At 36.9% G+C, this 12822-nt stretch overlaps 1 protein-coding gene across 8 annotated transcripts in view; it reads left to right on the top strand.

Moving 5' to 3' along the window:
• Window positions 1-12315, top strand: part of prkd1 (protein kinase D1) — an 82281-nt gene extending 69966 nt beyond the window's left edge. For 7 of the 8 annotated variants that reach the window (XM_028437199.1, XM_028437198.1, XM_028437203.1 and 4 more), the window contains 10 exons: window positions 1447-1558; window positions 2531-2583; window positions 5065-5137; window positions 5321-5427; window positions 5647-5808; window positions 6149-6247; window positions 6357-6517; window positions 6636-6742; window positions 7993-8078; window positions 11147-11377. In XM_028437199.1, the coding sequence (XP_028293000.1) occupies window positions 1447-1558; window positions 2531-2583; window positions 5065-5137; window positions 5321-5427; window positions 5647-5808; window positions 6149-6247; window positions 6357-6517; window positions 6636-6742; window positions 7993-8078; window positions 11147-11377 (1191 nt within the window). Of the gene's footprint in view, window positions 1-1446; window positions 1559-2530; window positions 2584-5064; window positions 5138-5320; window positions 5428-5646; window positions 5809-6148; window positions 6248-6356; window positions 6518-6635; window positions 6743-7992; window positions 8079-11146 lie in introns of all 8 variants that reach the window. The other variant, XM_028437205.1, reaches the window with a different exon arrangement.
• The last annotated feature ends 507 nt before the right edge of the window (window positions 12316-12822 follow it).

The raw sequence follows: 12822 nt of genomic DNA, 5'->3' as shown, positions 1-12822 counted from the left end.
AAGCTGGGTTCTAACTGGAACAGCGGTAACACAGTCCATGGGTCAAACCTGCTCCCGACCAGGTTTAAGCAGCAGGCTTAGCTTAATCCGCTGTCTCACTCTCATGAAACCACGTCATCATTTTGAAAGAAGTCATTTAGTGATGCTTTAAAACACTCAATATAGATCTATAGAAGGAAAAATAAGTCAAAACAACTTCTGTCATACTTTTTTTTTAAAATACCAATTTAATACGGTATTTAAAAAGCCTGGTTCTACTGAGAACACTTTGATGAAATACCCGTCAGGTCGCTGGCAGGTTTTATCAAAGAAACCCTGGGTTTCTCCCTGGCTCCGCCCACCTGAACACCGTTTCTGAACACTTGACTGTACTCTTCTCTGAAACACATTAGTAACATCACACACCACAGACGTGCTCACATTATTACGAATGTTGTGTTGCTTTACGTTTTTATTTGCTAACAGTAGTTTTCTTTATAACGTTGTGGATGCAGATCATTAAGTGAAAGTCACTGAGGTTGATCTGCATTAAAACATCTACTGACGTCTGTTGTAAAGTTCACTGAATACAAACCTGTGGATAATATAAAGGAGATAACAATTGAAATGAATCCACTTTTGAGGCTCAATTGTTGTTTTATACTGTAATACAGTTTGATCTGTAGATCACGCAACTTTAAACTTATGATGGCGCAGTGAATTATGATGCTGCTCTTGGAAGCGATAGGTCGTGGGTTCGCGTCCTATTTTATTATTATTATTATTAGTATTTTTTTCTGACATTTTTTGGACGTTGAGATGATTCTGGTGACAATATTACATTAAAAATCAATAAAAATGATGTGATATGAAGCAGCAGTCACTGTCTTTATATCCAGTGTAACAGGAGGACTCTCTATGCAGACATCCTATGCTGCTGACACGTCTCCTCAGACACATTTTCTTCATATTATTCACCGCTCGTCACGTCACTAGCGATAAAGGGATGAAGCGACCAAAAAGCACGACTGATCACGGGTGATTTAAGCCACTATAGTCACTGAAGGTGTGTTCAGTGTGAACGCACCTTTAGAACAGGCTCATATTCCTCAAACACCGGCTTATTTCACCATCAGGGTGAATAAATCACTCTCTTCTGGGTGGTTGCCATGGCAGCTTGAGTAATATCTGATCCATTGATGATGGCTTTTTATCGGGCGCGTGCACATAAGTAACCCAAGGTTTACATACTCAGGGTTGATTAACCCACTTCATACCAGCTGTAATGGAATCAGATACCCAGAGTTTCCCATCGCTGGGTGTGTTGACCCAGATTTTATGTATAGACTCAGAGTTTGTTAAACCTCCTTTATGGAATACCCCTCTATTGTTTCTTAAGACAGATGTGTAATGGTTTGAGGGGGTTTACCTGTTCTCCTCTCAGCCTTGTGCTCCTGCGTGTCCCAGGTGAGCGGCGTGGGGCAGGATGTCGCTCGGATGTGGGAGATGGCCATCCAACACGCTCTGATGCCGGCCGTGTCCACAGGAGTGATTCACAGCTCACACCGTAGCGGACACAGTGAGTAGAAGAGTACAGTTCACAATAATAGGTTCATGGCCCTTTAAGGAGGAGTTGAAAAATAAGGTCATAAACACAGTCTTTTCTCCACTTCCCGTTCCTCCGTCTCCTCTAATCTGGTCCTGTTCAAGGAACAGAATCCTTAGCAGAGAAGCCCAGGCGTTCCTTTGAGGCTGAAAAAACTAATTCCTGCTCCTTGTTCACGGGTCGTGTTTCTTTCAGTCTTTACTTAGTTTTGGACAACGTTCTTGGTTCTGGATTAAGTTTTTAGTTCTGGGTAGAGTTCTTAGTTCTGGTGAAAGTTCTTAATTTTGGGCAAAATGCGTAGTTCTGGATTCATTTCTAGGGTCTGGGTCAAGTTCTTGGTTCTGCGTTAAGTTCTTTGTTCTGGGTTAAACTGTAATTTGCTGGTTTAAGTTCTTGGTTCTGGAACAAGTTCCTAGTATGGGTGAAATTATTCATTCTTGGTAGAGTTCTTCTTTCTCGGATACACTTTTGGTTCTGGCTAAAGGTTGTAGTTCTGGGTTAAGTTCTTAGTTCTGGGTTAAGTTTTTTGTTTCTTGGGAAAGTTGCTGCAGTGAAAATGTGCCTCAGGAACTAAATCAAATACAAGAACTGAATCAAAGTGAAGCATGTGGGGGTTCTGGTGTTGAGGAGAACAAACAGAGAACCTAGATACTTAGAGAAGGAAACGAACCAAACTGAGGCACAGACACAAAGAACCAAAGAACAGACCTGAATAAACTAGAACTGGAACCATGAGCTCAGGTAGAGTCTGAACATCCTCTGACTAGGATCAAATCAAACATCTGAAACAGTCCAGGTGAGCACTCAGTTCTGTTCCTTCGTTTTCTCCTCCGCCCACATCAAAGTTGTCAGAGATATTTTCAGGCCAAACTGACGTCAAACAGCTCATGACTAACACTGACCAGAATAAATACTCGACACCTTTTATCGTTTGTTTCTCCACAGAAGAAGTTTCCATCAGTATTTCTGTGTCTAACTGCCAGATTCAAGAGAACGTGGTGAGAAACGCACAAAAACACACTTTACACACTTTTTATTTAGATATTTACTTATTTTATCTAAGGAAACATGAACAAGTGGAACTACTATTAAGATGTTATTTAAAAAATACATTTTTTACTTAATTTACTTTAATTTATTGTCTGTGTTCATGTATTAGCAGAAAGATTTATACAGAATAGATCTGGTCATGTCCTTTGTTATAGATGTCACTTTGGACAAGAGCATCTGCTAAATGAAATTGTGGAATTGTATAATTGTAGACGTCTAAATAATAGATCTGTTCCTGACTAAATCGAGCTGTTGTAGAATCAGTTTGGAATTGTTTATTCTATATTTATAGATCTTTGAAATCCTCTCCAAAGTCAGACATGTTGGTGAAATCATCACTAATGAAGGAACGCCGCGGCAGGCCTCTTGGGGGCGTGGCCTGCTTTCTATCAATGCACCGCAGCTTTGACACCAAAGCAGACCAATATTTTCCTCCTGGGCTGTGTGTGATCACATGTCAGCTGACAGCATAATGTCACACACTCACACAAACACACAAATATATATCACAAATGGAACCGCCCTCTTCCCAGAGCTCGCCAGATAATTACTGCCGTTACCATGGAGACGGTCAGGCTGAGTGAGTAATCACAGTAATCTGGGTTCACCTCAGACTAGATGTCCTGGTGGTAGAGTTAGCGTTAGCATTAGCAACGCGTCAATGGAGGTTCACGCATGAGAAAACCCACCAAACTCCAACCTGCAACACTTTGATGATTCTACACAAACATCAAAGGATTAAAAACATACACTTTTACTTTCTGACCGAAGACTGTCTGAGCCATTCAGAGGATCTGATAATGTAGCCCCGCCTCTTAACCCTTTGATCATGCTCAGCCAGCGCCCCAACATGTTAGGATAACCAAACATGTGAGACTGGTGGCTACATGCTAAGCTAACCAAACATGTGGGCCTGGTCGCTACATGCTAAGCTGACCAAACATGTGGGACGGGTCGCTACATGCTAAGATAACCAAACATGTGAGCCTGGTGGCTACCTGATAAGCTCACCAAACATGTGGGCCTGGTCGCTACATGCTAAGCTAACCAAACATGTGGGACGGGTCGCTACATGCTAAGCTAACCAAACATGTGGGACGGGTCGCTACATGCTAAGCTAATCAAACATGTGGGGCGAATCGCTACATGCTAAGATAACCAAACATGTGAGACTGGTGGCTACCTGATAAGCTAACCAAACATGTGGGTTTGGTCACTACATGCTAAGGTAACCAAACATGTGGGACAGGTCGCTACATGCTTAGCTAACCAAACATGTGGGCCTGGTTGCTACATGCTAAGCTAACCAAACATGTTGGACGAATCGCTACATGCTAAGCTAACCAAACATGTGGGTCTGGTCGCTACACGCTAAGCTAACCAAACATGTGGGATGGGTCGCTACATGCTAAGATAACCAAACATGTGGGGCGAATCGCTACATGCTAAGATAACCAAACATGTGAGCCTGGTGGCTACCCGATAAGCTCACCAAACATGTGGGCCTGGTCGCTACATGCTAAGCTAACCAAACATGCATGTGGGATGGGTCGCTACATGCTAAGCTAATCAAACATGTGGGGCGAATCGCTACATGCTAAGATAACCAAACATGTGAGACTGGTGGCTACCTGATAAGCTAACCAAACATGTGGGTTTGGTCGCTACATGCTAAGGTAACCAAACATGTGGGACAGGTCGTTACATGCTTAGCTAACCAAACATGTGGGCCTGGTGGCTACCTGATAAGCTAACCAAACATGTGGGTTTGGTCGCTACATGCTAAGTTAATCAAACATGTGGGACATGTGGCTACGTGCTAAGCTAACCAAACATGTGGGACAGGTCACCACATGCTTAGCTAACCAAACATGTGGGACAGGTCACCACATGCTTAGCTAACCAAACATGTGGGCCTGGTCGCTACATGCTAAGCTAACCTGGTCGCTACGTGCTAAGCCAACCAAACACGTGAGACTTGTGGTTACGTGCTAAGCTATCCAAACCTCTGGACTGGATGCTATGTGCATAGCTAACCAAACATGTGGGACTGGTGGCTACATGCTAACAAACATGTGGGACTGGTGGCTACATGCTAAGCTAACCAAACACGTGGAAAGATCTCTGTATGGAGTTCCTCCACATTCTTTATACGTCTGTAACAAAGGACAGAAACAGATCTTTTTTTTTTTACTTCTGATTGTCTGATAAAACATCGATATTGATGAATTAAAGAAAGTAAATAATAAAGCATAAACTCTGTTTAGTTTGATGTTAGTTGAAAAGTTTAGTAAAAACTTTTCCTCTAATTATTTTTTGCAAGAGAATTATCTTCTTTCTTTTTATTCATCATTCATAGTTGATATTTAAAGGTCAGTGAACGCACCATCGGCTGTGATGCGTTCACTTACAGCTTGTGTTTTTTGCAGGACATTAACTCAGTGTATCAGATTTTCCCCGACGAAGTTCTCGGTTCAGGACAGTTTGGGATTGTTTACGGAGGTAACACACACACACACACACACACACACACACACACACACTCACACACACACACATCGACACAGACATTAGTCATTACAGCATGACTTTTACAGGTGTGTTTGTTTTGTACTTGCATGTGTGTGTATGTGTTGAACATTTCATTGTGTGTGTGTTTAATGTATTTTGTGTGTGTTTGTGCAGGTAAACACAGGAAGTCAGGCCGTGACGTTGCCATTAAGATCATCGACAAACTTCGATTTCCAACTAAACAGGAGAGTCAGTTACGCAACGAGGTGGCAATCCTTCAGGTACACACACACACACACACATCAAGTTTTGTGTAGTTGACATTGCTATCGATTTATTTCACTCGTGAAATCACTCAATGTGTTTGTGGTGAGTTTGTGAATCAATGAGTCCTGACTCTCGATCCTTCATTATTTGACCAGTTATATCTGTGTGTGTGTGTGTGTGTGTGCGTGTGTGCGTGTGTGCGTGCGTGCGTGCGTGCGTGCGTGCGTGTGTAGAGCCTGCACCACCCTGGCGTGGTGAACCTTGACTGCATGTTTGAGACCCCAGAGCGAGTGTTTGTGGTAATGGAGAAGCTCCATGGAGACATGTTGGAGATGATTTTATCAAGTGAGAAAGGACGACTGCCTGAGAGGATCACCAAGTTCCTCGTTACACAGGTGAGGCATTCACTGACCGTAGGACTGACTGTAGGTGAGGTGTTCACTGACTGTAGGACTGACCGTAAGTGAGGCGTTCATTGACCGTAGGACTGACCGTAAGTGAGGCGTTCACTGACCGTAGGACTGACCGTAAGTGAGGCGTTCACTGACTGTAGGACTGACTGTTGGTGAGGCGTTCACTGACTGTAGGACTGACCGTAAGTGAGGTGTTCACTGACTGTAGGACTGACTGTAGGTGAGGCATTCACTGACTGTAGGACAGAACGTAGGTGAGGTGTTCACTGACTCTAAAACCTTCCTGTAATCTCTGACCCCTGATTTAACATCTCTGTCCCAGATCCTGGTGGCTTTACGTCACCTCCACTTTAAAAACATCGTTCACTGTGACCTGAAGCCAGAAAACGTCCTGCTGGCGTCTGCTGACTCATTCCCTCAGGTATGACCTCCTCCTCCTCCTCCTCCTCCTCCTCCTCCTCCTCTTCCTCTTCCTCTTCCTCCTCCTCCTCTTCCTCTTCCTCCTCCTCCTCCTCTTTCTCCCCCTGCAGGTGAAATTGTGTGACTTCGGCTTCGCTAGGATCATAGGTGAGAAGTCTTTCCGTCGGTCAGTGGTGGGGACCCCAGCATACCTGGCCCCAGAGGTGCTGAGGAACAAAGGCTACAACCGCTCCTTGGACATGTGGTCGGTGGGAGTCATCGTCTACGTCAGGTGGGAAATAACGGTTGTGTGTGTTTATACTGTATTTAGTGTATTTGTGTGTGTATGAAGTATAAATGTGTGTATATATCTATAGTCTATTTGTCTGTGTTTCATGTTTGTGTTCCAGTCTCAGTGGAACGTTTCCCTTCAATGAAGACGAAGATATCAACGATCAGATCCAAAACGCTGCCTTCATGTACCCTCCTCACCCCTGGAAAAAAGTCTCTCAGGAAGGTCAGTCAAAAAAACACACAAAACAACACAAAAAAAGGTTTCATGAACACATCAGAGGATTTATAAAAGGTACAAATGAAGTAGTTTGTAGAGATTTAGGATAAATAATTAGCTGGACAAGACACCTAAAACTTATCCACCGCTGCTACATGCTAAGCTAACCAACCATGTGGGACTAGTTGCTACGTGCTAAGCTAGCCAAACATGTACGACAGGTGGCTACTTGCTAAGCTAACCAAACATGTGCAACTGGTGGCTATATGCTAAGCTAACCAAACATGTGGGACTGATCACTACATGTTAAGCTAATCAAACATGTACGACTGGTGGCTACATGCTAAGCTAACCAACCATGTGGGACTAGTCGCTACGTGCTAAGCTAGCCAAACATGTACGACACGTGGCTACTTGCTAAGCTAACCAAACATGTGCAACTGGTGGCTATATGCTAAGCTAACCAAACATGTGGGACTGATCACTACATGTTAAGCTAATCAAACATGTACGACTGGTGGCTACATGCTAAGCTAGCCCAAACATGTGGTTTGGTGGCTACGTGCTAAGGTAATCAAACATATGCGACTGGTGGCTACATCCTAAGCTAACCAAACATGTGCGACTGGTGGCTATATGCTAAGCTAACCAAACGTGTGCAACTGGTGGCTATATGCTAAGCTAATAAAATATGTGGGACTTGTGGCTACGTGCTAAGCTAGCCCAAATGTGGTCTGGTGGCTATGTGCTACACTAAAATTGGAGCAAATGCACAAATTAATAACAAAAATAGATTAAAAGGTAACAAAAGGAAACAAAAAACCCTAAAATGACCACAATGCAATAACACACAAGAAAAATACTCAACATGAGGAAAGAAAACAGAACTTGTGGAGAACATGCAAACTGTTCCTCAGACGTTGATCTCCTGTTGTGTGATGTTGGAGAACGTGTGAATAAGTCGTAACGTTCACTTTAGTTTTAGACGTGAGAGTGAATGTTTCCATCGCTGGATTAGAGGGTCATGTGACGCCTGTGTGTGTGTGTGTGTGTGTGCGTGTGTGTGTGTGTGTGCGTTGGTGTGTGTAATACCCTGTGATGGAGGCCCTTGTAAACCTGTCCCGTGCGCTGACCCCTGAATAAATGTTGGCAGGAAGTTAGCGTAGCTCATTAGCGCGCTAGCCCTCACAGCAGGGTGTGTCCTCCCCTCCCTCTACACCCCCTCCTCCTCCTCCTCCTCCTCCTCCTCCTCGCAGCCATCGACCTGATCAATAACCTGCTGCAGGTCAAGATGAGGAAGAGATTCAGTGTGGACAAGACGCTCAGTCACCCCTGGTTACAGGTCAGAGGTCACGCACAACACGCAGCTAAACACTAGATAATAACTAATAAATAAACACTAGATATTAACTAATAAATAAACACTAGATATTAACTAATAATTAAACACTAGATATTAACTAATAAATAAACACTAGATATTAACTAATAAATAAACACTAGATAATAACTAATAATTAAACACTAGATATTAACTAATAAATAAACACTAGATATTAACTAATAAATAAACACTAGATATTAACTAATAAATAAACACTAGATAATAACTAATAATTAAATACTAGATATTAACTAATAAATAAACACTAGATATTAACTAATAAATAAACACTAGATATTAACTAATGAATAAACACTAGATACTAACTAATAATTAAACACTAGATATTAACTAATAATTAAACACTAGATATTAACTAATAAATAAACACTAGATATTAACTAATAATTAAACACTAGATATTAACTAATAATTAAACACTAGATATTAACTAATAAATAAACACTAGATAATAACTAATAAATAAACACTAGATATTAACTAATAAATAAACACTAGATATTAACTAATAATTAAACACTAGATATTAACTAATAATTAAACACTAGATATTAACTAATAATTAAACACTAGATATTAACTAATAAATAAACACTAGATATTAACTAATAATTAAACACTAGATATTAACTAATAATTAAACACTAGATATTAACTAATAAATAAACACTAGATATTAACTAATAAATAAACACTAGATATTAACTAATAAATAAACACTAGATATTAACTAATAATTAAACACTAGATATTAACTAATAATTAAACACTAGATATTAACTAATAAATAAACACTAGATATTAACTAATAAATAAACACTAGATATTAACTAATAAATAAACATTAGATATTAACTAATAATTAAACACTAGATATTAACTAATAATTAAACACTAGATAATAACTAATAATTAAACACTAGATATTAACTAATAAATAAACACTAGATATTAACTAATAATTAAACACTAGATATTAACTAATAAATAAACACTAGATATTAACTAATAATTAAACACTAGATATTAACTAATGAATAAACACTAGATACTAACTAATAATTAAACACTAGATATTAACTAATAATTAAACACTAGATATTAACTAATAAATAAACACTAGATATTAACTAATAATTAAACACTAGATATTAACTAATAATTAAACACTAGATATTAACTAATAAATAAACACTAGATAATAACTAATAAATAAACACTAGATATTAACTAATAAATAAACACTAGATATTAACTAATAATTAAACACTAGATATTAACTAATAATTAAACACTAGATATTAACTAATAATTAAACACTAGATATTAACTAATAAATAAACACTAGATATTAACTAATAATTAAACACTAGATATTAACTAATAATTAAACACTAGATATTAACTAATAAATAAACACTAGATATTAACTAATAAATAAACACTAGATATTAACTAATAAATAAACACTAGATATTAACTAATAATTAAACACTAGATATTAACTAATAATTAAACACTAGATATTAACTAATAAATAAACACTAGATATTAACTAATAAATAAACACTAGATATTAACTAATAAATAAACATTAGATATTAACTAATAATTAAACACTAGATATTAACTAATAATTAAACACTAGATAATAACTAATAATTAAACACTAGATATTAACTAATAAATAAACACTAGATATTAACTAATAATTAAACACTAGATATTAACTAATAAATAAACACTAGATATTAACTAATAATTAAACACTAGATATTAACTAATAAATAAACACTAGATATTAACTAATAATTAAACACTAGATATTAACTAATAATTAAACACTAGATATTAACTAATAAATAAACACTAGATATTAACTAATAAATAAACACTAGATATTAACTAATAAATAAACACTAGATATTAACTAATAATTAAACACTAGATATTAACTAATAATTAAACACTAGATATTAACTAATAATTAAACACTAGATATTAACTAATAAATAAACACTAGATATTAACTAATAATTAAACACTAGATATTGACTAATAATTAAACACTAGATATTAACTAATAATTAAACACTAGATATTAACTAATAATTAAACACTAGATAATAACTAATAAATAAACATTAGATATTAACTAATAAATAACACTAGATATTAACAAATAAATAAACACTAGATATTAACTAATAATTAAACACTAGATATTAACTAATAATTAAACACTAGATATTAACTAATAATTAAACTAAAAGAGAAAACTAAATATAAAGCAGGATTAGATATGATGAGGAAGTATGAAATAAGATAAGGAAAGTTAAGTTTGATAAAAGTTAGACTAAGTTTAGATAAGGTAAGTGATGATAAAATATGTAAGTTGAGAAGTTAACATACATTTAGATATGTTGAGATAAGACAAGTTGAGATAGGATGAGTCAGATTTTGTTATAAGTATAAGATAAAACAGTTTGAGATAAAGATGTTTGACAAAAAGTTAAGATAAGTGGAGATTAGACAAGTCATGATAATATAAGTTAAGATGAGTTGAGATAGCCTAAGTTGAGATAAGAAAGGAAAGCTGAGATAAGATGGAGAAGTTGAGATATGATTAGAAAAAAAAGTTTAGGTAAGTTAAGTGAAGATGTGTTGAGATGTAAAGTTAACATAAGTTTATATATGTTGAGATAAGATGTCATTTTGGATATAATTGTAGATAAAACAATTTGAGAAAAGATAAAAAAGTTAAGATAAATTGAGGTTTGACAAGTTGAGATTATATTAGTTGAGTTTCAATGTTTAGGATAAAACTATTTGAGATTAGATTTAAAGTTTAAAAAGTTAGGAAAAGTTGAGACAATCTAAGTTGAGATTTGAGTTCAGATAAGCCAAGGATAAGGTTTAGATAAGATTAGCTCAGATGAGACAAAATAATCTGAGTGTGGATCAAGTTTAAGTTAAGTTAATTCTGTGTTTGCTGCTCTCTGCAGGATTACCAGATGTGGGTTGATCTGAGGAATCTGGAATCTCGTATGAACGAACGTTACATCACACACGAGAGCGACGACCTGCGATGGCGTCACCACGCGCTGCTCAGCGGCCTGGACTTTCCCGCTAACCTGGCTAACGCTAGCGCTAATGCTAACGCTAACGGTCCGGAGCGCTACAAGGAGCTGAGCGACGAGCTGGAGACGCTCAGTGAGAGAGTCAGTGAACTCTGAGAGGAAACTAAACACAAATAACGTATTACATGATAAACAGAAGAAAAACACATTTTTGTTTTAAATTAATTTTCATTACAAACTAAGAACAATTTAAAACTCTGTTTTTTTTCCTTTTGAAAACATATAGTTTCAAAATAAACCCCAGTGTTCACTGTTATAAACGTAAAGAAAGAATCTTGAAGAAACAATTTAATTATTCTATTTATTTTCAATTGTTTTATTTTTATTTTAAAAGTTTTTAAATAATGCAAATAAATAAAATTAGATTGTGTGAATAGAAAAAAATAAACAGAATATTTCAAAACAAAGTTTTTAAATTGTCTTATTTTGTAATGTAAAATTATTTATTACAAAATCAAAAAAGGCTTATTTTTAATGTTGAAGATGTTTGTTTAAAAATTAAAGTATGACGTGAATAAACAGAAGATTGTTAGAAAGATTCACAAATGTCATAAATATTTTAAAAATGAGCGGATTTGTCGCGCGATTCAACTAACCAAACATTCACTGTCAGAGAGAAGCTGTCCTATGAATCTTGATCACAACACGCTAATTTAAGCCAAATGTTTTCAGCCTGGCTACGTGCGTGCTCACATAAAAGGGGTGGAGCTTGCAGCGTCTGACCAATCAATTGAGAAGCGTCTTTACAGGAGGAACAGCTTATGATCTTAAATATATATAAATATAAATTCATGATGACAATGAAGAGCAACACTGTTAGTGCTGTGCACCAGGAGGCGGAGCTTTTATACTCGCTCAGATCTGATCCACTTCATAACTTGGTACCGACCAGGTTATGTGTTGCTAAAGTATAAAATTATGAATAATTAAAATCCATCATTCAGACCAAAGACAACCCTGTTGTTACAGAAAAGTCAGAAATGAAAAAACCCAGACAGGAAGCTGCTGACACTGTTAATGCTTAAAAGCGTGAGATTATTTATGATATTAATCCATTGGATGATAAACGTACAGCGCTCTGTTTCACACATGTTTTTCTATTAAATTAGACCTATTTATCACACACACACTGGGATGAGAGCACATTGTTTCACAGTCTGTAGTATGTTCCTGCTGATACGGTCAGCCTCACTATAGCGTATGAATAATTAATTCATATATGACTTCAGAACGGATTGGTCAGGAGGCGGGGCTTTAGCACTCGCTCAGATCTTATCAAGAGCAAAACCTGCTCCCGACCAGGCTAGTCGTTCAGCCTAAGTTACCATGGTGATTTAGTTCTGTAAGACGTTAGCGAGCTTCGTAGTATAACACACACTGATTAAATCCTGGAAGTTAGCGCGATAAGAGGAAATCTAGCTTCATAACATAGTCCCTATACAAACTGTAAAATTCTACAAACACAAACCTCAAAAACTATAAACACAACATCAAACAATCATCACAAAGAAACGTCAGAATTATAATAAACTATAAAATAA

Source organism: Gouania willdenowi, chromosome 22, assembly GCF_900634775.1.
Source record: "Gouania willdenowi chromosome 22, fGouWil2.1, whole genome shotgun sequence".
NCBI classification, from domain to species: Eukaryota; Metazoa; Chordata; class Actinopteri; order Blenniiformes; family Gobiesocidae; genus Gouania; species Gouania willdenowi.
This window is presented reverse-complemented; position numbering and strand designations above follow the sequence as displayed.